Source organism: Sphaerodactylus townsendi, linkage group LG04 (assembly GCF_021028975.2).
Source record: "Sphaerodactylus townsendi isolate TG3544 linkage group LG04, MPM_Stown_v2.3, whole genome shotgun sequence".
Lineage (NCBI taxonomy): Eukaryota > Metazoa > Chordata > Lepidosauria > Squamata > Sphaerodactylidae > Sphaerodactylus > Sphaerodactylus townsendi.
Window position 1 is genome coordinate 137,226,697 of NC_059428.1, and position 27,256 is coordinate 137,253,952.

Genomic DNA, 27,256 nt, shown 5'->3' on the forward strand with positions numbered 1-27,256 from the left:
AGATCTCCTGTAGCCTATCTTGGGAAATACTTCACCTCCAGGAACCTTTTGTACAATATGCCAGTGTGGATGTATAATCCTAAATTTTTTATGGCTAAAGGTAGCAATTCCACAATGAAACATGATTTATAGATTTTGTGTGTGAAGTCAAAAAGTTTTGTCATGCTCTGGAATTTGCTCTGTTTTGTGCATCCTTAATGAGAGTCTGTGGATAGTTCCTAATTATTCTGCTTGGATGGATTATGTTTAATACAAAGGAACTGACTATATGGTGCATTTTGTCTCAGATGCCTAGGATGGTAACTGTGATAACGTAATAATATATTTCTGTTTGTAAGTTTAGGGAAAAAATAGAGTAACTAACCACCTGTTCTGTATAAATACTTCTGTATCAAGAAAGGCTATCCTCTCATGTTGCATAGTCACAGAGAAGTGAATGATAGGATATAAATCATTTAACCATTCCAGAAATTGTGAAGACTCCTCAAAGTCCTTAAAAATTCACAACTTATGTTAGCCTTTATTGGCATAATAATCAAAAAGTTATCATCAGTGTATCTTTAATATACTGGAATCCTATTCAAATAGAGATTAGAAGTATGAAAAATATTGGTATCCTCAGGATATGCCATAAACAAATTAACTATTCATTGCCACAATTTGTGTCTGGAAATAAAACTGATGTTGTACATAAAAATAATTTTTCTCCAGGATAATCTTATTTTACAATACATAATTGGCTAAGGATTCGAACGACCAATGATGAACCCTTAGCCAATTGTTGTGCAGGATGCACAGGGACCCAAGCCCTGTGTGTCCTGCATGCCCATTGGCCATGGCCAGGCTGCTCCACGGGCCCAGCAAAGCTATCAAATCTCTACCCACCCCCAAACATCCAGAGGCCGCACAAGGCATCCCTGCCTCCCCTCCAGCAGCCACCCCGACCCATGGATTAGCTGATCCGCAAGCTGTGCAAAGTCTCCCACCCACCCCCAACACACCGAGCACCTACCCCACAAGCCCGGTAGCAGGATGGGGCGTGCTTTTTCCCCACCTCCCTTACCAAGGCTTGCAAGGGAGCTGGGGGTCTCGATCCTGCTTGCTGGACTCAGTGCGCTAACTCCAGCAAGCAGGATTGGGGGCCCCATGCCTCCCCCACCCCGACCATCTCCATTCAACCCCGCCCCACCCAAGCCACGCCATCCAACCCTTCCCCACTTAACCCTTTCCATTCAACTATCCCTCCCACCCCAATCATCACCTTTGTCATTTCACCCTCCACCTCAAGCCACACTTTCCACCCCACCCTTCCAACTCTCCCTTACCCCAAGCCTCACATTTCCACCCTCCCCACACCCCAGTGGTCATCTTCCATTCTTCTACCCCCCCCCCCTTCACCTTCCCTCCTACCCCAAGCCACACTTCTACAACCTCTCCCATCTCCAAGCCAGAGACTCACAACCAGGTAAGTGCTAAGCATCTTGCCAGGAGCGGGGGAGGGTGGAGGCACTACAGCCTCAGTGTTACCGCCAGGAAAATATGAAAAATATTTTCCTAAGCCTATCGTCTGACTGCACTGGCTAAAGGCCAGAGCAAAGAGACCAGTGTTAACCAAAAGTCTCCATAGGGCCCGGAAAGGACGTGTATATGTGGTTGTGCCAATGTTTTACATGGTTTTCTTCCTGCTTTTATTTCTGTTAAGACTTAGTGTAAGCCCCTCAGTGTTGGATTTATTGTTTGCTCAATGTGTATGCTTATGTCTTAGCTAGGTTTTTCCAGTCGATTTAAGGTTTATTAATGTTAGTTTAGGATATTCTTGTTTGTGCTCTTTTAATATATTGTAAGTTCTGTAGGATTGCATCTAATGTTTAAATTAGAAATGTTATTTTAGATATTTGTATCTGTTAGTAAAAGCAATAGCTTGTAGCAGCTGATATTAAGACTCAAGGAAGTTAGTCTTGGAATTCAGTGTGGGCCAACACCTGGTAAATCTCTTTACCAAAGACAAAGACCCTTTTGGAATTACAAATTGAATCTGATGACGGCACCCCAGAGGTCCCAGCCATTGAAGAACGCGCCAAGATCACCATTGGACCATTTGAACTTTCTTTTGTTGCGGGACTGAGGCGCGGGAGCCTCAGGACGTAACTCAAGGAAGCAGCCCATCTGATAACCAGATACCTGGGTGCGTTAACAGCCTCACCCAGTTTTATGAATGAACTCTCCGCTCCCTGCTCCTGGGCTCTTGTAAAGTCTCGTGGGAAGACGTCTGACAGCGAGATCTCATGGTTCCATTCACAAAGTTGTAATTGTACCTCTGGAGGATTACAAATTCAATTGGTTATTGCCAAAAATTAATGTATAAGATAGAATATAGGAAAAAAAGATCTTTAGATTTCTCGTTGAGCGTTAAACTGTGAGAGGGGTGTTCATCTCAAAGACAGATTACCGAATTGGAAGAGGACTTTTCATTTCTGTGAGGCCAGCAATATATACATGTTTTGTTATTGATCAACTTGCAGATTGGTGTTAACTTGTTCAAATAAATTAAGGTGATTCAATTAGTTTTTTGTCCCACAACAGGCAGACCTTGGTGCTTGTCTGTTTTGAAAATATGAACCAGTTGGTAGGTGCAAAGAAAAGCAAGAAATACAGAACAGGGTCCCTTTTTAGAATCATGGAGCTGGAAGAGGCCATGACAGACCCCTGTTCAATGCATGATCAGCTGAGACTAGGGCTTGCCAGGTGCTGCTTGAAGATTGCCAGACAGCTCGGCACCCTGGGCAACCAATTCCACCTCTGAACACCTTTCAGTGTAAAAACTTTGTGACCGAAGCTATTCTACTAGTTTTATGTTATTCTTTTTATTGGATGAACAAGCCCATCTGTATGTATGAACATTAGAGCATTTCCTCTCAGTTTTAGCTGCCAGCGTTGCTACTGAATTTGGTTTCAAGATTTCTTTATTTGTTTGTTTGTTTCTAACAGTGGATAATCTTGTGCCAGGAATCTTCTGCCATCCTGCTGCAGGAATAAGAACAGCTCCTAGCACAAAGCAGTCGGAAGGAGTATTGGCAGGGGTGGGGAGATAGGTGTTGTGAATTATTAACCTGGTGTAAACCGTTTCAAGCAATGTGGGAAAAGTACAGAAAATCTATCTGCATATATAAAAAGCTAACAGTGACTTTGTTAGTCATGCCCTAACGCCGAAACGGCTGGATGGATCGCCCCCCAAATTTTCACATGACGTCCCTCCCTGTTGCGGGCAGGTAATCGGACTTTCAAATCATCGGAAGTCCATACCTACACGAGCAGATGATAAAAGCGCGATCTTTTTTTCCTGGCGCACCAGCCCATGAAGCTGGCTGTGTTTACCTGTCACCCTTAGAATGTTCGTGCAGCATGTCTGTGGCCTGAGGGGTTGGTATTCCCTTAGAATGTTCGTGCAGATGGCCAGAGATGAGCATTGAAAACAGTAAATAGAGTAATACTGAGGTGGGAAGTTAAACACCTACACCCTTTGCCGTGTGGGCCGTCTGGTGGGGTTCCCCTCACACGCGAGGTAACTTTCCCTCTCTGTGCCTCACCCACTGCTACCACACAACACACATACTCTCATACACATCCAGCTCTACTCCTCATACATGCATCTGTAGCTCACACACCTCACTCCTGACCTCCCTTCACATCCAACCACCACTCTACTCCACTTCCTCACCCATATTCGCCCACAGCCTCTCTTTTACTAAAAGCTGAAAGGCTGGAGTTTGCCTTTTTCTTCTAAGAAAATCCATGGGGTGGGGGCGAACCAACACTACCAGCTCTGCTTCTTTTGCACATGGCCCTTTAAGAACCCAGGGAGCTGTGGCCCTCTCGATCTGAGTCACTCTCCACCACCCCTGCCTCTGCTGCTCCTGATCGACTGGGATAGCCCCTTGCTGCTTTGCCCCTAGTTCTTGCCCTTACCAAGCCAAGGACTGTCGCGTGTCAACCAGCCTCATGGACAGCGGGATTCGCACTCTGGACAGTTCTGTTGTGGAATGGAAAGGGTTACCTTATACTAAAAAAAACAACACACCACCATATATCAATGTGAATTGAAAAGGGAAAGAGGGATTCCATTTGACCACCCCAAAAGGCTATGCTGCGGATCATTGGACCTGCATGGACATCTGTGTGGGTTGTGGACTGTGATGAGAAGGACAGTTGCCACAGCAACGTGTGGCCGCGCCCCGCTAGTAGTAAATAAAGGGAGGAAGGCCATGATGTTCCATGGCGACCCTGGCATGGGGCTTCCAAGGCAAGTGATTAGGCAGAGGTGGTTTGTCATTGCCTTCTTCTGCAAAGTCTTCCTTTGGCGGTCTGCTTAGCTTCCAGGATCTGATGATATTTCAGGCTATGCTGTGCTGCCCCCCCCCCCCCATTTGAGTCATTAGTTTACCTCCCACTGGTGACTGGGTTCCGTTGGTGCCTGTGCAGCTACACCATACTTTGGTTTAAGAAAGCTAGAAATGTTGAGAATGTCAAGGGCGGCTTGGGGTTGTGATCAGCCGTAACAAAACTGCAGTGAGAAGAAAACTGCGTAGTATCACTCCAGCTAGCCTGGCCACTGTTTGATGCTGTCTGTCCATAAACTTGATACTATCTGTCTTGATACTATCTGTCCATATGGGATGCTGTTTTCCGCTGTTTATGATGGGAACTCTTAAGGCCAAAGTCCACACATTCTGTTCTCCCTCGATAGGCAGCCAGTGCGGCCCAAATGCTGTTGCCGCTTAAAGCCCTGAAGTCTCTGATGGTGAGCTGTTGGGATTTATGTTTACATAATAATGAAATGGTTCATTCACTAATTGGTAGTACTTAAACTTCTGTCAGTGAAACTAACAATGCCAACTTCCATATTTCTTCTGTTTTCTAGGCCCACCCAGAATTGCTGATAAAGTGATTCACCGTCAATCTGTGAGATTAGGAAGAACTATCAAGCTCCTTTGTCCAGTGGAGGGTGATCCCCCTCCTCTTACTATGTGGATGAAAGACGGACGGACAATTCACAGTGGATGGACGAGGTTCCGGGTGCTCCAGCAAGGGCTGAAAATCAAGGAAGTAGAAAGCGAAGACGCAGGGATGTATATCTGCAAGGCCACCAATGGATTTGGCAGCATGAGTGTGAACTATACTCTCATTGTGATTGGTGAGTACAGGAAGAGTTCACCCTGTTCTTTCAGAGGTTTACTTTGCTTCTGACAATGGTTGCAAATCCACTCTGTAAATAATCTACTGGACTCTAGAAAAACAAGTCTGTCCCAACATTTGAGGATGGCCCAGGCTAGTTTCCACGGCTGTACAATGTAAGATAAGCTTAGCCGAAGGTTACATGTAAACAGGAATGATGCAATAATTGCAGAGGCACAGATCGTGGTGAGCTTACACAGGAAAGGTTGGGTGATAAGGAGGACCAGTCATGCTGCTCTCTGTGCTCTCTGTTGGAATGAGGCTGTTGATACAGCAACCCATTCTGTAAGCCTTCATTTCAGCTTCCATGGCGAGGGCTCTGGAATGCTGTTGTCCTCATAAGGAATCAAATCAATGGTAGTGCTGAAATTATTCACCAAAGTATCATTAGATCAGAAAGCTTTCCTGCTCTCATGGAGGCTTTTAAAAGAAAGTACTCTGCCTTCGCTTGTTCACACAAGATCCTGAATGTAAAAGCTGAATCTTTTTTGACTGGAAAAGAGTACCGTATATACTCGTGTATAAGTCTACTTTTTCAGCACATTTTTTGTGCTGAAAAAAGCCCCCCTCGACTTATATGTGACCAAGGTGAACGGCCATTGAGACTTACCGATGACCTGCAAAAAGACTTGCTTTGGGGCAGCGGTTGCCATCACCACGCAAGCATCTTCATTGTGTAATGATAAGCTATCCGTGTTGAAGGAGAACCTGTAGGGACTTTTTAAAAGGGGGATCTTGTTGAGCATCTTCCCTATGAAACTCTAAAGAGATACTGTCTGTGAGAGTTATATATTCCACTTCAGAACTTTTAAAGTTATTGTTGATACCATACTGTTTTTCTTTGAAATAAATATTCAAAAACATTTTTATTGGTATCTATTTTTATTTTTGAAATTTACCAGTAGCTGCTGCATTTCCCACCCTCAACTTATACTTGAGTCAATAAGTTTTCCCAGTTTTTTAATGGTAAAATTAGGTGCTTCGACTTATATTCGGGTCGACTTATAGGCGAGCATATACAGTATACAGCCCTTTGTATTGTGTTGAGATTGAAAGTGACTGCCAGCGATGCCTGTCGGCTTCTTTTGAAGAGTCAGACGTTTTATGTTGGCTTCAGAATTTAAATACGTGTGTCAGAAGCTGAGATATGAGCAGACTTTTTTTTTAATATTGAGAAATATTGTGAAAACCATGTTTACCTGTGAAAATGTGCCCACAGATAAGTGATGGGGTGATATGTACTTGGCAGGACACGTGGAAGGAGGCAACCCCAGCAGCCATGCCAGGGCTTCAGGCATTGATTTGAATGTCTAGATCAGCCATTCTCAACCAGGGTTCCCTGGTACCCTGGGGTGCCGTGAGCATGTCCCAGGGGTACCGCAGCAACACTACCGCCCCCCCTCATTTTTGTGGTGTCTCCCACCGGCGCCAGCAAGGACATGGAGCTGGCCCTGCCACAAGGTCAGCAGCCACCACCACCCCCAGTGCTACCCTTCACCCTGGGAGGGGAAGGTGGGGTGTGTGGCAAGCAGGGGCAATGGGAGGGGAAGGTGGAGGGTGGCGGAAGGGGTACCATGAGATATGAAGAGTGAGGTCAAGGGTACCCTGACCTCGAAAAGGTTGGGAAGCACTGGTCTAGATGGAGGACTCGCCCTGTGTGCTGAGCAAAATAGTTTGTGTGCAGCTGTCTAGTGTTCATGCTGGAGGGTTGCCCGCTCCTTGGAGAGCCATACAATTAAGAGGTGGCGTGCGCATGGTGTGGAACGTTCCCCCGCTCTTTGGTTTCAGAAATCCAGATTCTGTGGAATAGGAGATAAATGAATGCAATTCGTATTTTGTCTCCAGGATCCTTTCTTCTTGCTATCTTCTTTATTCACCACTGCAAAACAGCCCAGTCTCATCCACGTTCCTCCAAGCTGTTTATCTCCCCTTGAAACAGAAAACACAATTCACTTTTGCACCTGAGCTTGATAGGCTTCTGTGGGTTACCATTAATTTTGTGATATGAACCGAAGTGGAGAAGCTGTATTCAGCTTCAATCAGAATTTGCACCATGAGTAAATAACTAGCCAGAGTTTGGGAAAATAACTGGCCTTTTGTTTTATTCTACAGCTTGTTTGTCAAAATGATACCACAGAGTCATTTTCTTTGGCGTTATTGAATGATATTTTCATGTTTATTTTTCTTCTACCTAGCTGGACTCTCCTGGGCTGGCAATGGTTCAGCATCTTTTTACATTCGGGAGATATTTTGTAAAAACAAAACAAAGTAGTAATTGGTAACTCCACCTCTCTCTTCTTTGCTTAGAACAGACTATTAACTTTGCCAGCAGAAGGCTATGGCGGATAAAAAAGACCTCTGTTTCCTCTGAGCTTGGGAGAAAGGATCCATTGGGTTGCTTAAGTCCATAAGTGTTGCTTGAGTCCATAGATGTGTTCTGTGCTGCTTTATTTCTGGTCCCGTTGCCTCCAGGTGCACGGACAGTATCGCATCTCTCATGTTTTGCCAGCAATAGTGACCTCTGTAGGTGGGTTCTACTGCCACATTGCTGGAACCAGGGAGGACCAGTGCTGCCAAGCAAATTATATGTACATAGGTGTCTTCTCACCACAATTCCTTAACAATCCTCCCCAGCAACATGAGCTGCACACAGCAGCCATCCTCCTTGAAGGTCCTGGGAAGCAGACATGGCCACACACAGGGCCCTCCTCCTCTGTGATCCTGTGAAACGTGCTGTCAGTAGGCTGTGGGTGTTCTCCGCTGTCTTTCATTCATTCACATCGACTGATTTTGTCCTGACTCAAAAACTTCCTTCTGCCTGCAGTGCACGCCCAGCCTCTTTTTTACTGGAGAGCCAGAGTGGTCTAGTGGTTAGGAGTGGTGAACCGGGTTCAGTTCACTCCACGAGAGTGGCACACTCTTATCTGGTGAATTGGATTTGTTTCCCCATTCTTACACATGAAGGCTGACTTAGAGGACTCACAGTTCCCTCTGAACTCTCTCTGCCCTCTTACTTTACAAGGTGTCTGTTGTGGGGAGCGGAAGGGAAAGGAGTTTGTAAGCCCCCTTGAGACTCCTTATAGGAGAGAAAGGTAGAGTTTAACTCCAAATTCTTCTTCTGCTACTCTTCTGGATAACAGTCATTCCAAATACTCTTCTGGCTTTCATTTCTCATCACTGTTTATGAGGCTGATGTGGCCACCTCCATAGAATCGTAGAGTTGGAAGAGATCACAAGGGCTACTAGGTCCAACCCTTGTAACTTTGGAGAAACTATTATAAAGGATAGAATTATCAAGTACACGAAGGATCAAAGCCTACAGGGAGAAAATCAGCATGGCTTCTACAAAGGAAAGTCTTGCCTCACTAACTTAACAAACATGTAGATAACGATGACTCGGTAGAAGTTGTATTCTTAGATATTCAAAAGACTTTTGACAAGCAACCTCACCAAGGACACCTGTGTAAACTTAGCAGTCACTGCGTAAGAGGAAGGCCCTTTTATACACTAAAAATCAGCTAAACAAAAGGAAAATGAGAGTAGGAATAAATCAGTAGTTTTCTCAGTAGTGGGAAGTACACAGCAGAATCCGTATTGAGTCAATATTGAGCCTAGTGGTATTTAAATTTGTTTGTAAATGATTTGGAATCTAAGGTGAGTAGGGTGGAGTTGCAGTGCAGCATTTGCTAACGATATCGAATTATTCAGGATGGCGAAATTCAAATGTGAACAGCTCTAGGATGATCTCCACAAATTGGGTGAGTGAGCGAGCAACAATGCAGCAGATAAAGTCTAACGCAGGGAAGCATAATGTGGTGCATTCTGGAACAAAAACTCCCAGCTTTCAGTATATGTTAACAGAACCTGGATTACTTACTCCATGTATATTCTGCCTTGTGTGAGACCGCAGTCCCAAAATAAAGCGACCTGTAATTTTTCTTCAAAAAATATAAGACTTTATTGAGAACTGAAGCAGGCGAGAGATAGATGATTTCTGAGGAATATAGAAAGAACCAAACCTTAAATCCTTGCTGTCCTTGGCCCACCCCCTTGCCGGGCCCAAGAGCCACAGTTACAAGGGAAGAATACCAACATTCAAATACAGAGTTAACATTACAAAAGACATGGGTTTGGCCACACCTTGGAGAGCTGTGGCTGCATTTTAGTTTTCGCTTCCTGGAAGGCTGGAAGGGGGAGGGGGGATGAGCCAAGGGGCCCATCCTGACACCTTGTTCCCCGACGGGGACCCAACGTCGCATTTAGTGTTCTGCTCTCCTCCATTTTATCCTCATCACATCCCAATAGTTTAGACTGAGCGTGTGTGACTAGCCCAGAGTCACCCAGGAAGCTTCCATAGCGCAGTTGGGATTCAGAGTCTGAACATGCTGAGGCCGAGAAAGACTGACCCTGAGATTATAGTGAACAATGTCAACCTATGATGTGCACAGCAGGAGTTGAAAAGGCACACTCCGTGCTGGAGATTATTAGGAAACAGCCGGCATTGTCATGTCCCTGCGTAAATCTGTGGGGCAACCTTACTACCTGGAATACGGCCGGCAGTTCTGATTGGATCATCTTAAATATGAGGAAAGGCTAAAGAATCTTGGATTTTTCAGTTTAAAAAAAAGATATGATATGAGAAATATGTATAAAATTATGCACGGCCTAGAGAGTGACAGAGAGAACTTTTTCTCCCTCTCCCAAAGTATTAGAATGAGGGGGAGGAGCTTCAATGAAGCTGATGTGTAGTAGATTCCTGATGGACAAAAGGAAATACTTTTAATAAAGGAGTGATTAAAATGTGGAATTTGTTGCCAGTCGGTGTAGTGGTAGCCACAGGTTCAGATGACTTTAAAAGGGGGATTCTTGTGGATCAGTCTATCAGTGGCCACTAGTCATGGTGACTAAAGGGAGCCTCCAAATTCAGAGGCAGTTTCCCTGTGAGTACCAGTGTCGGGAGGTAACGCCAAGAAAAAAAGGCTTTGTCCTTCATGCCTCTTTATTAGCCCTAGAGCTCAGGTGTCAAACTTGCGACCCTCCAGATGTTGTGGACTACAGTTCCCATCACCCCCTGCCAGCATCATGCTGGCAGGGGATGATGGGAACTGTAGTCCATAACATCTGGAGGGCCGCGAGTTTGACACCTATGCCCTAGAGGGATTGATTGGCCACTGCGTGAGACTGAATCCTGGACCAGAAGTACCACATATCTGATTTTGCAAGGTTCCTCTGATATTCTTAAAGCCCGAAACAGTCTTGGGCCCTCCTATCTGTGAGGCCACCTCTATCAGTATGTTTCCCAAATTGCTGTACATTCAGCAAGTGACAACTTGCTGGTGGTCCCTGGTTAAAAATCTGTCGAGCATCAGAGCCTTTTTGGTCTGTTGAGGGGAACCCAGGCTTTGTGGGACTTAGTACATTTTTGCAGGGTGTGTAATAAAGAGCTGTTTTGCCAGGCTTATGGTCGAGGACCGCGATGCGTATCCATTCTGCTTGGCCTCCCTGCCCCTGTCCTTCCCACCTTTTTTCCATTTCCCCCTAATACATGTATGAATTTGCAGCTGATAGTCGAATTTATGGTGCCAGGATTTAGACAACATGTTCTTGATTGACATATTGTCATTCATTGATCTGTAGGCTGCTGTGAGCCCATATAGGGACGGGTGGCCTAGAAAATCAATCAAGATATTCTGTAATTTTTTTTTTTGGTATTAAGCAGCAGTTTGGATCCATCACTATTTAAAATGCAGCCTCTCTCTTTTGCTGTCTTTTAGTTCAGATCCGAATCTTCTGAACTTCACCATCTTATCCATGCACTTAAACCCCATTACCTCTGGCTTTCTGCGTAGAGCTCGCATTTCTGAAAATACTACCTTGAAAGACCTGAATTGTAACTCTGGTCTGGCAACCGACCATTCCTTCAGAATCACACAACTGTACTTATTTGTTTGACTTTGATCCTGCTCTTTCCCAACAAAAGTCAGGCTCAGAGCAGGTCTGCAACAGTGCTAAGACAGCTTCTCTCTCTGCGCCTGACCCAGCAAGGTAGTAACTTACTCAAAAAGAAAGATAAGGTTAGTCTGACATCCCCCCCTTTTTTTTTTGAGAAACCCATGAGTTGAGAACCTCTTAGTAATCACAGTCATCCTTTCTACATGCACTAGGTCAGTGATGGCAAACCTTTTTGAGACCGAGTGCCCAAATTGCAACCCAAACCCCACTTATTTATCGCAAAGTGCCAACCCGGCAATTTAACCTGAATGCTGAGGTTTTAGTTTAGAAAAAACTGGTTGGCTTCCTCTACCACACCCGCTCGAGCAGGGGCCAGCCTGCTCTAGCCTCCAGCAAGTCCCACGTGCACCACTCTGTGCCCCTCTAGCATCTCTGCCTCCTCTGCACCCCCCGCCTCCTCGAGCAGCAGCCACCCGGAGCACAGGCCTAGGCCCACCAGCCGAGTCCTCCCTGCTCACTGAGGTGCGCGCACATCATGCTCAGTGGCCCAGGCCAGCCTAGATGTGTGTGTGTATGTGGGCGGTGATTTTCCACCCCACACATGATGAACTCTGTGTGCACGTGCCCACAGAGAGGGCTCCGAGTGCCGCCTCTGGCACCCATGCCATAGGTTCGCCATCACTGCACTAGGTCTTAAAGTGTTTGATGATTTATTCTAAAAGGTATAGAGGGAACTCGTGATGAAGTGTCATGCTAGATGTCAAGGTGTTACCTTGATCCATTTTTCCCTTCTTGATGTCGAAGACAACATTGGCCCACCTCTAGTCTTCTAGCACCTCACCTGTAGTCCAAGAATTCTCAAAAAATAGTGGACAGAGGTTCAGAAATTACATCTGTGAGTTCTTTTAGCACCCTTAGATGCAGTTCATCTGGCCCTGGAGACTTGGTTTTGTTTAGGTGTTTATGTCAATCCTAGTGTCGGGGTGGCCTTTGTGCTGGGGGATGGGGCCTGTGTGAATATGCTGTGTGAAACTATTCTTCTGCTATTTCCTGACTGCTTATCTCTCCTCTGCTCAGCTAGTGAAGGCCAAATAGTTTGGTCTGTAGTACAGCTGTGTGATTGTATGGGGGTGGGGGAAGAAATTGGGCTGGTTAGTTACTTTCAAATAGATACATTCTGGCTGGGACAAACCAGAAGCATCTTTGTACCCTGTACTGTTCTGAATTATTCTGACCTGCAATAAAGGAACCATTGTTCATCAACAACTGTTTCAATTGACTGGTTTTGGGATGTTCTGACACCTAGGTTGTAACTTCCTTCCTTCAACATGTTTTCTCTTTTTGCCAGGCTGAGCACCATTTTCCTCACAAGAGAAGACCGAGGAAAATTAGGAATTGAGCAGTTCTACCCTCTGTTCATCACCTGTTACAATTCCATTTTTCTGTCCTTATGGTGGACCTACCGTGTCCGTGTTTCTTTTTCTTACTTTGGACATAACAAAAAACCCCTCCCTTGTAGTTTCCAGCATTTCTCACTAGCCTGAGCTCATCCTGAGCTTCAGTTTTTCTAACACTCTAGCTGCAAGCACTGGTTATTTGCTTATATCCATCCTTGATTATAAGGTCCTCCTTCCATTTCCATCAGTTATGATGCTTTTTTTTATTTCTCCAACCTTTGGAAAGCTGTTTATGGAGTCACCTTGGCTTCTTTAGGGTCCTCCCATTTTTCCTTCTCATAGGAATTTTTTGGGTTTATGCCTTTAGTGTTACACTTATAAATAAGAAACTCCTGCCCCTTTTGAATTCGCTGCTCCTTATGTTTTTCTGACCATGGGATTCTGCCCTGCATAATTTTGTTCTGATTAGCTTTCCAAAACCCAATCTATATGTCTGACAACACACAGCTTCTCCCGTCCCCAAGGTCTTAAATTCCAAAATTACATGGTCACTACTACCACTACTTTCATCATGTTGACCAGATTTTCCCTGTTGGTGAGAATCAAGTCCAAGATGGCTGACACCCACCTCACCCCTTGCTGGTTCCCTGTCCACTTTCTGGAAAATGAAATTGTTAGCAAGACAAGTCAGGAATCTATTTGAGATTTTCTTTTGGCAGAGTTGGACTTCCAACAGATTTCCAGGTAACTGAAATATCCCATGACCTCTGTATCCCATGACCTCTCTTCAAAAACTTGGTAATCTGATCTAGGAGTGTCTTATCCAAGTCATCTGCCTGGCTTGCTTGTCTGTAACAGACCCCCATCATAATACCACTATTATTTCTTACCCCTTTTATTTTTACCCGAAGACTGTCAAGTAAGCTTCCATGCTCAGATTCATGTATTTTCTCACAAACATACACCTCCTTGAATAGAATAGAATAGAATAGAATAGAATAGAAGAATAGAATAGAATAGAATAGAATAGAATCTTTATTGGCCAAGTGTGATTGGACACACAAGGAATTTGTCTCCGGTGCATATGCTCTCAGTGTACATAAAAGAAAAATACATTTGTCAAGAATCATAAGGTACAGCACTTAATGATTGTCATATAGGTCTAGAAAGCAATCAGGAAACAATCAGTAGTAATGAAAACATAAAATGTAAAATCATAAAATAAAATAAAATAAAATGTCAGCACAGGCTATAGTCATACAGTCATAGAAGTGGGGAGGAGATGAATTATGGGAATGATGAAAAAAAGTAGTGCAATAATTATATAATAAGTATATAATAAATAGTTTAACATTATCGAGGGAATTATTTGTTTAACAGAGTGATGGCATTCGGGAAAAAACTGTTCTTATGTCTAGTTGTCTTGGTGTGCAGTACTCTGTAGCGACGTTTAGAGGGTAAGAGTTGAAACAGTTTATGTCCAGGATGCGAGGGGTCAGTAAATATTTACTGACCTTTTTTTGACCCGTGCAGTATACAGGTCCTCAATGGAAGGCAGGTTAGCAGCAATTGTTTTTTCTGCAGTTCTGATTATTCTCTGAAGTCTGTGTCGATCTTGTTGGGTTGCAGAACCAAACCACACAGTTTGGTCACTTGATATATAATGCTACTCCTCCCCTTCTCCTTATTTGTCTTTCTCTTTTAAAAAAAGTTGCACCTCTCAGTCCTAATATTCTGATCGTTGAGTCTCATCCCACCAAGTTTCAATCATACTCATTGGGTCCTAGTCCTCTTCCTGTATTAAGACTTCAAACACCTTCTTGTTTCCCATATTCTTCACATTAGTGCAGTGACGTCAGAACCCATGATGGTTTATGTGCCTGGACTGTTTTTGTTTCTGTACTTACCTATAAGCTAACATTCCCTTGTATATATGCCACTCCCTACACATCTTTAGAGTTCCTATTGGCATCTTACTGAGCATTACACAACTTATTGGCATCATATTGACTTTGAATTTTTGTCTTGCTCCCCCACAGGATTTAGTTTAAGGCCCTCCTGTCAAGTGTGCAAAGGTGTTACCAAACACCTTTTTTCCTGCCCTTGTGGAGTGCAAACCATCTCCCAGTAGAAGAGCTTCATCTCTCTAGCGCAGTGATGGCGAACCTTTTCGAGACCAAGTGCCCAAATTGCAACCCAAAACCCATTAATTTATCGCAAAGTGCCAACATGGCAATTTAACCTGAATACTGAGGTTTTAGTTTAGAAAAAATGGTTGGCTCCAAGGCGTGCGTTACTCGGGAGTAAGCTTGGTGGTAGTTGGTGGCTTTGCTTTGATGCAACCGTGCAACTCTTCCAACGGGTGAATCACGACCCTAGGAGGGTTTACTCAGAAGCAAGCCCCATTGCCAGCAACCGAGCTTACTCCCAGGCAAAGGATCGCGCTTTACTTCTTTGCATGAAAATCAGTGGGGTTTAACAGCGCTTAACAGGGTTACCCACACTGCTTCCCCAAAACTAGGTCTAAGGTTTAATGCTAATAATCAAGCCCAGTGGCCCAGGCCAGCCAAGATATGGGGGCGGGGGGGGGGGGGAGCACTCTGCGAGTGCCCACAAAGAGGACTCTGAGTGCAACCTCTGGCACCCGTGCCATAGGTTTGCCACCACTGCTCTAGCGGAAGCCATGGCCCAAATCTTTCCTGACAACACCATCTATGCAGCTAGTCATTTATTGGCAGTGTTCTTCTTCCTCTTCCTAAGCCACTGCCTTTGACAGGAATAACTTGTCATGATCAACCCAGTTCTGGTTTGGTCCTGCCATGTCTCCCAGGCAGGATGTGGGATCCTCTGTCTCTCTTTCCCTCCCTCCTGTCGACTTTGTTTTAGTTTCCGTTCCCAGGCAAAGCCTTTTCTGCTTTGCTAGCTAGCTGTTGCTCTCCATAGTACTTTGCTAGCTTTGCTTAGCTACTGCTTTGCTAGCTAGCTGTTGCTCTCCACAGTACTTGGGAATGTAGATTGTTTTGACCAAAATTGAGAATGTACTGTCTCTGAGTCATGGGATTGGAGGGGGCCAAAACCCTCTTGGTTTCTGATTCTCAGGGGTGGAGGTATGTGATGTGGAGGGGCATGACGTGTGGTATAATGGAAGGTGTTTTGGCCCTTAACTGTTAGTTCTGGCACTAGAAGTCTAAATGCCTTTTCCTGATGCTATTTCACAATAAAGAACTCATCTGAACACAGAGTCTTGTTATTGAACAGTTCGGGGCCACGACAGAATTGACAAAAACGCAACCTGGGCTCCCAGATCCTTTACCTGTTTACCCAGGGCCATGTAGTCTATTTTAATACATTCTGGGCTGTTTTTCACATGGATGAGCAAGAAAGGATAATAATCTGTGGGTTTGACGAGTCTTTCTAGCCTTTCTGTCATATCCTGGATTCATGCATCAGGAGACATTCTGAGGCTCTGTCGCTTAGCACTCTTCACCTTCCCTTGTAAAATGGAGTGTGGACAAGCATGCCTGTATCTTCTCCTGCAGCAGGGCTACCCGTGTACACTTACTGCAACTGTCAGGGCTGTTTCCCTCAGGTAAGAATACAAACCTGCCACAGACTTTGCCTGTCCAGTGCCTTTATCAGCCTTGCTGCTGCGATCTGTGCAGGAGTGGTCCAGTTTTTCTTGCACTCTCTGACAACCCCCCTGCCAAACAGCCTGGCAGAAGCAAAAAGCTTCTGCAAGTAGGTTCCTTCAGCACTCATGCAGCCCTCTTTCCTGCTCTTCCACCAAGCCCAGCTGACTGCATGTGATTAAACATGGGAAGCTGAGAGAGCTGGCACTTAATCACTCACTTTTCTTTCTTGGGGTTCAGAGGTGTTGTCAAAAGCTATCCCATACATGCATCCCCTACTTCCATGGGTAGTCATCCCCCTTTATTGACTTGTTCATTTCCTTTAAACACTTTACCCTTTTTGTTTTGTTGATTCCATTTGATTTTCCTAACACATTTAACTGTGTCATTTATCAGCACATCGTAAGCCAACTTAGTTTCAAATGGACTTTCCTCCTCCTTTCCTATCCCAAGTTGTAACAATAGGAACCATAGATAGTAACACCTTCTGTTCATAATTTAAAAGAAATGGGGAGTTTTGTCCCATGGCTATAAGCATAACATTCATATGTATGTATATTCTATAATCTTTGAGAACTCCTGGAGAACAGGAGAAGTCCCAGTGGACTGGAGGAGGGCTAATGTTATCCCCATCTTCAAAGAGGGAAAAAAGGAGGACCCTAATAATTACCGCCCAGTCAGCCTGACATCAATAACAGAGAAGATTCTGGAGCAGATCATTAGACAGACGGTCTGCTAGCACTTAGAAGGGAATACTGTGATCTAAAAAGGGAATACTGTGATCTAAAAAACAAATCATGCCAGACTAACATTATCTCTTTTTTTGATAAGAGTGGCAAGCTTGGTAGATGAAGAGAATGCTGTGAACATAGCATACCTTGAATTTAGTAAAGCCTTTGACAGATGCCCCATAATATTCCTGCAAGTAAGCTAGTGAAATGTGGACTAGACAGTGTTACTATTAGATAGATTTCTAATTGGTTGACTGACTGAACTCAATGGCTCATCTTCACCCTGGAAAGAAGTGACTAGTGGGGTGCCACAGGGTCACCAAATTAGGAGGGGTAGCTAATACCCCAGAGGACAGAGTCAGAATTCAAAATGACCTAGACAGATTAGAGAGCTGGGCCAAAACAAACAAAAAGAATTTCAACAGAGATAAATGTAGGATACTACACTTAGGCAGAAAAAAATGAAATGCACAGATTTAGGATGGGTGACACCTGTTAGGGTCTGTTACTCCAGTTATAAACAAGACTCAGGAAGGTTTGAGAGCTTTATTGGAACTGTGTCATCCCAAGTTCAGGTAGCCGAAACTGAGGGGTTTGGCTCCCTGACCCCTGGCATATACTTTACAGTTTAGTTCAACCCCTGGTGTCCCCCCCCCCAACCCTCGCATTCCCATCATATCAGCGTGTGAAAGGACAGTGAGAATAACAGCATTGTTTGGTACAGACAGTTTCCTCCTCCAAGAATGCAGATAAGGAGAAATGGTTAAGCTCTATTGAACTCTTTTACAGCAAGCAAAAGAGGGAGGCCCTCGTACCCTTGAGTGATGATAATGGCCGAGCCATCTGCAGCTGGGCTGTGGACGTGCAAACTGCCAGGCCTGGAAAGTCGCAGGCCTGACATTCTGCTCCCCCGAGGCCCCCTCCCCGCTGGGCTGTCGTGGTGCGCTTTGTGGAATGCCATTATTAAACGCGGGGTGTCCACATGGGAGTGGTGGACCCATTCGTTGAAACTGGGGGGTAAGTTCCTTCAAGATTTATGGAGATCCTTCTCCTGGTTGGTACGACGACTTATGGAGATCTTTAGTCCACAATTGTGTGTGGATGCTTTTGTGTATGCAGCTGCTTCCTCCATCCATTCAAATCCCAGGCTGGTGGATCTGTTTGAGGTGGTGGTAGTGGTGTGAAGGAAGAAAATATAAACGATCAACTAGTCAGATACTCAAAATATCTTTTCCCCCTCTGGCTACTTTATGATTTTCTTTTCATTAGAATGTCCACTTGCATTTTATGAGAGCTCCATCAGTTTCTGTCAGCAACAGATGTATGTGTTGCTTGGCACTGAGCAATGTTTGCATTTCCAGCTGAAGACTGAGCAGTTGAATGGAAAAGTAGAGTCCAAAGGACTTGTTTGTATCCCAAAGTGAGGCATGTCCTGGCGACTGTTTCTTTATTGGAATCTGGGTTTGAGAATGAGGCAGGAATGGATTTCATTCTGGTTTCATGGGGAGTGAAGGTTGCATAGGAGGACCCAAGTGACAAGCAGGCAGTGTTGTGCTTGTGCCTTGGGGTTACCAGGTAATCCATTTTGGATAGTATTTTTGGTCTTCTTATGGCAGGTTTTTTAAAGAAAGTTTACATGGTACTTTTTGATAATAAAGTAGAAATAGAGAACAAAGGTCTGTCAGGCTGAAAGTATCCAGAATCTTAAAACATTCACCACTAAATGTCTTAAGTTCTTCACAAGCCTTCATCAACTGCTGAAAATGTATAGAAGACAATTTACTATATGTAGAACCATAGGGGCTTTCCCTACTACAGAAGGGAGCTAAGGTCGACTCGGTTCCCTGCAGTGGAGGGCGATTCCAGGCTGTCCCCACAGCAACTGAGTTGGCCCTCTGGAACCGAGCTAAGTGGGCGGGATCATCTTGGTGCCTGTTTCACTCCTCGATTGTGATTGGCGCTTGTGTTACGGCGGGAAACGGGAGCGTTCTTTTTTTTTTTTTTTACAGTTTTTACAGTTTACAGTTTACAGCTACATGTGCTTTCTGCCTGCCACGACTCTCCCGTTCTGCGCATTCCACAAAAGTGGCTCGTGATTGGTTGAATGGATGAGGTGTCGTTTCAATGCTTCCCCACTTCGAAGCGGTATCGACCTTGTTTCGGCAGAAAAGTGTAGTTCATAACTGCGACAAGGATGTCGCAGTTCTGAGGGGGGGAACTGAGACAAAACAATGTTGAGCTCGGTGGCAGTGGGGATTCACTGAGGCGAACCTAGGTAGAAACCAGTTCAACTCTGTCAGTGGGGAAAGCCCCATAGAGTTGGAAGAGACTCCAAGGGCCATCAAGTCCAACTCCCTGCCATGCAGGAACAGATACGTGTTCTGTGAACTCTGACCACCCCTTTAATCTGTTAATGGCGACAGTTGTTTGTACCCTGTACTTTGACTGTTCTGTAGTATTTAGCCTCTTCCAAGCTTGGTGGGACTGAGCATGGCTTTGTTTCTGTTGTCAGTCTCCTTGCATCCACTGCTGTTCTGCCTCGAATGGTGCATCTGTATTATGATAAAGTTGAGACATCAAAATGATAAAAGTCTGGGACATCACCATTCACAGAACAGAATCCTCTTCTGTCTTTTCTGTCTGAAGCCAAGTGGAAGAAATGGACAACCCACTCCACGCAGGGCTGGGGGAGCGCGGCAACTGAGGAAGTCACAGCTGCATCACAGCCAGGCCTCCTCCTATCATATTCCCTGGCTGCAAGGGCAGAAGGAAAACCGTGAAATACAGCTGCCCCCTGAGAAACTCCATAGGGGAAAGGAACTACGGTTGATTCCACACGGTACAAATGTACCAGGTTGACGAAGGGAAGTATTCTGGTTTGGGCAAGAACTTTGCATGGGTCCCATCCCTAAAGCAGGATTGTCCTGCAATATTTCCCTCATCCCAGTCTGATCCTTTAGAGCAGCCATTCTCAACCAGGGTTCCCTGGTACCCTGGGGTGCCGTGAGCATGTCCCAGGGGTACCGCAGCAACACTACCCCCTCCCTCATTTTTGTGGTGTCTCCCACCGGCGCCAGCAAGGACATGGAGCTGGCCCATGGGGCAGGGCCAGCCACAAGGTCAGCAGCCACCACCACCACCCCCAGTGCTACCCTTCACCCTGGGAGGGGAAAGTGGGGGGTGTGGCAAGCAGGGGCAATGGGAGGGGAAGGTGGAGGGTGGCGGCAGGGGTACCGTGAGATTATGAAGAGTGAGGCCAAGGGTTCCCTGACCTCGAAAAGGTTGGGAAACACTGCTTTAGAGGATGACGTGGACCTGGCCTTCCTGCAATGCTCCGGTCTCAGTCCTCACCTAGATGCTTCGGCAGTGGAATACGGTAGGACGGCATACGAAGAGCAATGCAATTGACTGATTGAACACTAATTCAAGTGTCCCAAGTGACACTGTTGCAGTACAAAGGGCAACCACTTTAATTTCAGCTGGGATAACTTCATTCTACTCATTTTTGTGGAAAATCTGGGTTACCACCTCATCTTTAAGTTAACATGAGAGAGACAGAGGGAGAGAGCATTCTTTTCTCTCTTTTTTTGACTGGCAGGTAAATAGAGAAGGGCCAAAGCTGCGCAGTGTGGAAATCCCTGACCTGCCTGCTGCTCTCTCCAGAGAAATCCTAGGAATCTCCCAGAGAAGAAAAACGGCGCCTCATCAATCCCGGCACAGTCCACTGTTTGTGCTGTTTGTTTGCAGTGTCTCCTGACAACTGCAAGCCCACTTTTACCTCTTCTGGGGAGCTGGGATACATTTTGATGGAAAACAACAGCCAGTGGGAAAAAAACTTGACTTGGTGTGGGAATTTCTAGTGTCCACTTTGCTGGATGGAGAGGATGGATTCAAATCTTTCTTCGATGGGTGGGGAACGTGAGGCTGCCATGGAGAGAAAGTGGCCACCAAGACTAGGAGTTTTTCAAAGGGTCTTGGTTGTCTTGAATGCAGGGATAAAATGCTCCAGCCTTTTTTCCGCCCTGAGTAACTTAAACTGTGGGTTGGGAGGGGACTGTTTTGCAGGGAAGGAGAGCAAAAATAAATACTGTGGCCTGCATTTGTGATGAAATTAGCATATTCTTATTGGAGTTTGCAAAAATAGCTCTGGTTTTGCTATTACGAGACTGGGCAGGACCTAAGCAGACCACTGGATCCCCTTATTGGCTGCTGCTCCCTATGGAAGGGATCCCTACCCTGGGCACAGGCGTTCTGGGTTGACAGGTGCTGCTCCCCAGATGTCTAGGATTCCCAAAACACAGTAGCTGTGGGGGGTTTTTTCTCCTGCCACCACTTAGTAGTGTTAATATTTCAAATCAATCTCAATCTGTGGATTCTCTCCTAGATATCAGAACGTCTGTGTGTGGTGGGGCTAGTGATGCCCCTTCCCTTTGTGTCAGGGCTTGAAAAGTACAATGTGTTCAAGCAGCAGATGTGTGAGCAGGGCAGACGCCCACTGGGCACACTGTTCCAGCGACTGTCTGCAAGATCAGGCACCAAGTTTACAGTTTTTATTAATAAGCATACACACAAAACACAGATATTTGGGGTCAATCTGGAAACAGGTGGCAGATGACCTGGAACACTGGGAAACATGGTTGTTAATCTAGCTGCATCAAAAGAAGCATCTTTTCCCCTTTGAGAAGTGGATCTCATCCTCCCACCCAGCACAACCTCCAGGCATGGCAGAAGTGAGACAAAGGCCCATTATGCATCTAATGCTTATCTTGGGGCTCTTTGTTGCACTGTGGGGTTGTAGTGGGGGTCTTCCTTTCCTGGTTCTCTTAACTCCACCCATCAACTCACTGTTAAAGGCACACAGTCACAACATGGTTGGCTCTGTTGAAACCCTTTAAATTACTGTTATATATTGCTTAAATGCCATTAAAGGTTTCAATTCAATTCAATCAATATTGCTGTTATTGCTGTTATATTGATATTGTAGCCCCTTTCCAAAAATAACCTCCCCAAAAAGAGGCAAAGCAGTTTCCTGGACCACACTCTGCTGAAGAAGGGGACCATGTTCTAGAACTGATAATCTCCCACACACATACTTCCTGCTGCAGCTACTGCAGCTGTGGTAGGAGAGAGAGGCTTGTTATTTAGATATTCCTTGGTATTTCAGTATTTCTGTATTAAATCTAATAAGGTACAAATGCTTGACGCGGAAGCCCTCAAGAAGGGCAAAAGTAGAACTGGGGAGGCAGGGTAGAACAAAAAAGCCCAAAGCAAAGAATAACACAGGGTCATTTATTCCATCTTACGTGTGAAGCAGGGGGAAAGGTCCCTCTTTGCCCACTCTCACAAACAACGGAGATTATGGATCTGCCCCACAGTGAGTGTGTGTGTGTGTGTGGGGGGGGGGAGGCGCAACAAACTCTGCCCCAAAAGAATCTCTCTTCAGTGCGGGGTGGAACACCAGTGTATAATCAGCCAAAGACTTTCACCCTTAGGATCTCCTGCTTCAGGTTTTCATTCAGATTGAGGAATTCGTTCCCTTTTTGGTCTGATCAGTATTTCCACTGAGAAAACTTTAACCCATAAATTTCCACCCTGTGATCAAAGACTTTCTGCCAGGGGCATAGCTGCCATGGGGACATGTGGGGACAAATGTCCCAGGCACCCATCATTTGATCATGTGGGGGGGGGGGTGCGGAAAAATTTGGGTGTATTTGTATTTTTTATATTTTTAGTGTATTTTATGTTTTCAGCCAGCAGGGGGCGCAATTCTTAGACTAGCGGCACCAAAATTTCAGGAAATCCTCAGGAGACACTCTTGCTGATACCACCCAGGTTTGGTGAAGTTTGGTTCAGGGGGTCCAAAGTTATGGACCCCCAAAAGGGGTGCCCCATCCCCCATTGTTTCCAATTGTTTCCAATGGGAGCTAGTAGTACATTGGACTACCCTTTTGAGGATCCATAACTTTGGACCCCTGAACCAAACTTCACCAAACCTGGATGGTATTGTCAGGATAGTCTCCTGCTGATTCCACCCAGATTTGGTGAAGTTTGGTTCAGGGAGACCAAAGCTATGGACCCCCAAAAGGGGTGGCCCCATCTCCCATTGTTTCCAATGGGAACTAATAGTAGATCTGACTACTGTTTTGAGGATCCACAACTTTGGACTCCCTGAACCAAACTTCACCAAACCTGGGTGGTATCATCAAGAGAGACTCCTGAAGATAGCCTGAAATTTTGGTACTGCTAGCTTTAACTTTGCTCCCCTGACAGGCACCCCCAAAACAGCATCATTTTCAATGTTGTTTAAACTAGGGAGCCCAGATTCTCCCTTTAAGTGAATTTAAAAGGAGACTCTGGGCTCCCTAGTTTAAACAACATTGAAAGTGATGTTGTTTGGGGGGTGGGGTGGGGGAATCCACCCCAAAACTGCTGTTTAAACTAGGGAACCCAGATTCTCCCTTTAAGGTAGATTTAAAAAGAGAATTTGGGCTCTCTAAACAATGTTGAAAGTGATGCTGTTTCAGGGTGGATTCTCTCTTTAAGGGAGATTTAAAAGGAGAATCTGGGCTCCCTAGTCTAAACAACATTAAAAGTGATGCTGTTTCAGAGGGGATTACTCCACTCCACCACGAAACATCATCACTTTCAATATTGTTTAATCTAGGGGGCTGAGATTCTCCCTTTAAGGTAGATTTAAAAGGAGAATCTGGGCTCCCTAGTTTAAACAACATTGAAAGTGATGCTGTTTTGGGGTGGATTCCCCCCCACCCAAAACAGCATCACTTTCAATGTTGTTTAAACTAGGGAGCCCTGGATGTGTTCAGATTTGTGAGCTGGGGCATGTTCTATAATGTGATGTGATTTTGAGATGACCTAGTGCAAAAAATAATTCTTTAGTGGTGGGAGGGGAGTGGCCGCCCATATGGGCAGGGGGAGGGGCGGAAAACTCAGATTTTGCCCCAGTCTCCATTTTCCCTAGCTACACCTCTGCTTTCTGCCCAAAAGAGCACTCTGTGTGCAGGAGGAGGGATGAGACACATGTCAGGTGGTTGAAATGCATGCAAAATCCCTCGCACACACAAACACAAGCCAAAGTGAGAGGGGGATCTGGCAGATGGCATCTCTGTGTTGATTTTGTGTTTCTGCCCCCACCTGGCAGTTGCCAACTCATGAAATGGAGTTTGGGGTTTTATTCCCCCTTTTAAACAAGGTATACTTGTTTAGTTATACACTCCTCACACATCCATTTATGAGACCCCCAAACTCTGAAGATTCTCACTGACTGCCCCTTGGACAGAGGCAGTTGCCTAAAAGGTTAAAGTAAAGTGGTTTCACAGTGTCCAGAGGTTCCTTGGGACGGCAGCCAAAATGCAATGCGTCTGAAGTGCAAAGAAAACAGCAGAGCCATCCTTAAGAGGACCTCAGGGTGGCCAGGCTCACGGCTCAGATTTTCGAACCTGCCAGCAAGGACAGCCACACCTTCAAAGCTCTCCACTGAGGCCTGGACTTTTCTCTTTGTTTTGTGTTACAAGAGAGGGATGGGTTCCCATTTCCCTCAGACTTTGCAGTGCCCCATAGATTGTGTCAGCATATGGTGGACTTCCACTTTTTGTCAGTGGGAAGGGGACTGTCTCCTGTGAGTAGTACTGCTGTTTTTTTCCCATCTATGTGATGAGCCCACCTTAACTCTGCTTGATTTACTGATAATTTTGCACTTCAAATGACTTGTAAAACTTAAACAACCCTGCCGGGGTGGGCTGAGGAGAGGGGTCTTAAGACTTCAATTGTATCCTGTAAGACCTTTCAACTGGATTGTTTAAAGTGATTTTTCTACTTTCCCTGGAACACTGCAGAGACATTTTCTTCCATTGTTGCTTGATTCATCGGCATTTTGTACCTCTGGCTTGAGTGGCTGCACCTTCCCCTTCCTGTAGATCCCCAACATCTTCTCCTCAGTGTGGCCAGAATGTAGAGTTCAGCCATAAAAAGGATTAGCAGCATATCTGAATGGCAGGTTAGGCCCTGACCTTTTTAGTAGTGTGTGATCTTCATACAGAGTATTAATTGCAGAATATTAATTGTGGACACAATTAGTCACATTGAACAATGTATTCTTGAAAATATCTTACATCTGTCTACAGGCTTTATCCTTTTCTAATGCTGTAGCTCATCTTGGGGGGGGGGAATCTTCATACTGCACATTTTGTGTAAAAAATTGTTTTACAAAGCATTTCACTAATTTTGAGAGAATATTTCAAGTGCCCCAGAATTTCCATTTCTCATTCAGAAAAACTGAAGAAAAGCCATTGCCAGGAAAAGGCAAAATGGTGTGCATTCTTCCATTTTTCTGTTTGTTTATTGTCCCTTCACAACTCTGGGGGAAAGTCCACAAAGAAACCTTGACTTGTGTTACTCTAATTAGAAAGATTTTAATTCCGATGATTTCTTTGTAAAGGAGAGCCAGTTGTGGCAGACCTACATTTTAAATGCCACCCACCCCCTAAGTTTCATATCACGGGGCTGCTAAGGGGCGCCTGTGTTGGACTGCTCTTGCAGCATTCAGAAACTTCTGGTGGGGCAGCCACTGCAGTCAGGATGTTGCCTGGTGTGGGTCGTGGGGACCATATCCGGTGTGGTGTTGCGGTTATAGTGTTGGGCACTAGGATCTGGGAACCCCGGTTCAACCCCCCCCTCCCCCCCGCTGCCATGGAAGCTAGCTGGGTAATGTTGAGTCTGTCACACACTCTCAGGCTATCCTGCCTCACAGGGCTGGGCTGTTGAGGGGATAAAATGGAGACAAGGAAAGTACTGTAAGCCTCTTTGGGTTTCTGTTAGGGAGGAAGGCAAGATATAAATGGGAGTAATTAATCAGTATCACTCCAGCCTTGGCCCAACCCTACTGGCCACCAGTTTGTTTGCAGGCACAATTGAAAGTGCTGGTGTGGATATTTGAAGCCCTGCACACTTTGGGGGCAACGTATTTGGGGGCCCTGCTTTTGGTGCCCCCACCTTCTGAGGTCAGGCAGGCTGAAACCTGGGAGAGGGCCTTCGCGGTCATGGCACCAGAGCTCTGGAACTCTGTCTGCAGAGAAATGCATCCTTTCCCTTCTTCTTCCAACAGGTCAAGAAATTTTTTGTTTTATTTGGCATTCCCTCAGTGATTCCCCCTTCCAGACCAATAGTTTGTTTGCTATCTTTACGTCTTTTTACCTATTTTAACTCAATTTTTAAGAAGAAGAAGAAGAAGAGTTTGGATTTATATCCCCCCTTTCTCTCCTACAGGAGATTCAAAGGGGCTTACAATCTCCTTGCCCTTCCCCCCTCACAACAAACACCCTGTGAGGTGGGGCTGAGAGAGCTCCGAGAAGCTGTGACTAGCCCAAGGTCACCCAGCTGGCGTGTGTGGGAGTGCACAGGCTAATCTGAATTCCCCAGATAAGCCTCCACAGCTCAACTGGCAGAGCTGGGAATCAAACCCGGTTCCTCCAGATTAGATACACGAGCTCTTAACCTCCTACGCCACTGCTGCTCCTTCTTGTTTTAATAATGTCTGGTGAGTGGGATTGATTTAAATGGCTTCAGTGTTGTCACCCGTGTGTTCGCTGACCTTTTACTTTGCATGTGAATGGGGTAGACCCATGATTACGAAAATGAGACAGGTACCATCATGCCTATTTTGGGCATAAGAGGAAGCACAAGTTTTCTGACTCATGTGCTTCATCCTCTGTGTATCACTTCAGGGTTCCTGGAGATGACCCTCAACATAATCTCTCTGAGCCTGCCTTCCTATCATAATTCTAATGGGACGTTTCTTTTCACTTTTCACAGCTTGTCATGTGGTCTGTACATGGAATGTGTAATACTGAGCTATATCAAGTACATATGGATTTGGAGTGGCTCAACTCCTTCTGGCTCAACTCCTTTTTGCATTCCCTTCCTTTTCCTTGACTACAATTTCTACAGACTTCATAGTGTGTTCAGCAAGCCCTAAAGCTGTTCTTTGTTCCTAGAGGGTGTAATTTATAATCTGCCAAGAAGATTTTAGATTAGAAGTCAAGATCCTTTTCCTGCTGTGCTTTCCTTGTTCAGCAAATGGTCAGGAGCTGTGCTGTGTCACTCAGTTCATGTCTAGCATGAGCTACAGCGTGACAGGTTTTGGATTTGTTTTGATTTGGAAGCTCAAATCATATATAGTTTTCAAACACCAGAAAGAGAAAGAATTGAATTCCTCGTATTTTTAGAGCATCTTTTTTTCTTGCAATAGTTGGCAAAATGCAAGATTTAATGTGCGTCTGGCAGATTATTTTACAAAGCA

At 45.2% G+C, this 27,256-nt stretch overlaps 1 protein-coding gene across 2 annotated transcripts in view; it reads left to right on the forward strand.

The window, feature by feature from the left end:
- The window catches only part of FGFRL1 (fibroblast growth factor receptor like 1), a 190,531-nt gene that overhangs the window by 79,617 nt on the left and 83,658 nt on the right, over positions 1 to 27,256 (forward strand). For both annotated transcript variants that reach the window (XM_048494981.1, XM_048494982.1), the window contains exon 3: positions 4,919 to 5,191. In XM_048494981.1, coding sequence (XP_048350938.1) covers positions 4,919 to 5,191 — 273 coding nt within the window. The remainder of the gene's footprint in view (positions 1 to 4,918; positions 5,192 to 27,256) is intronic.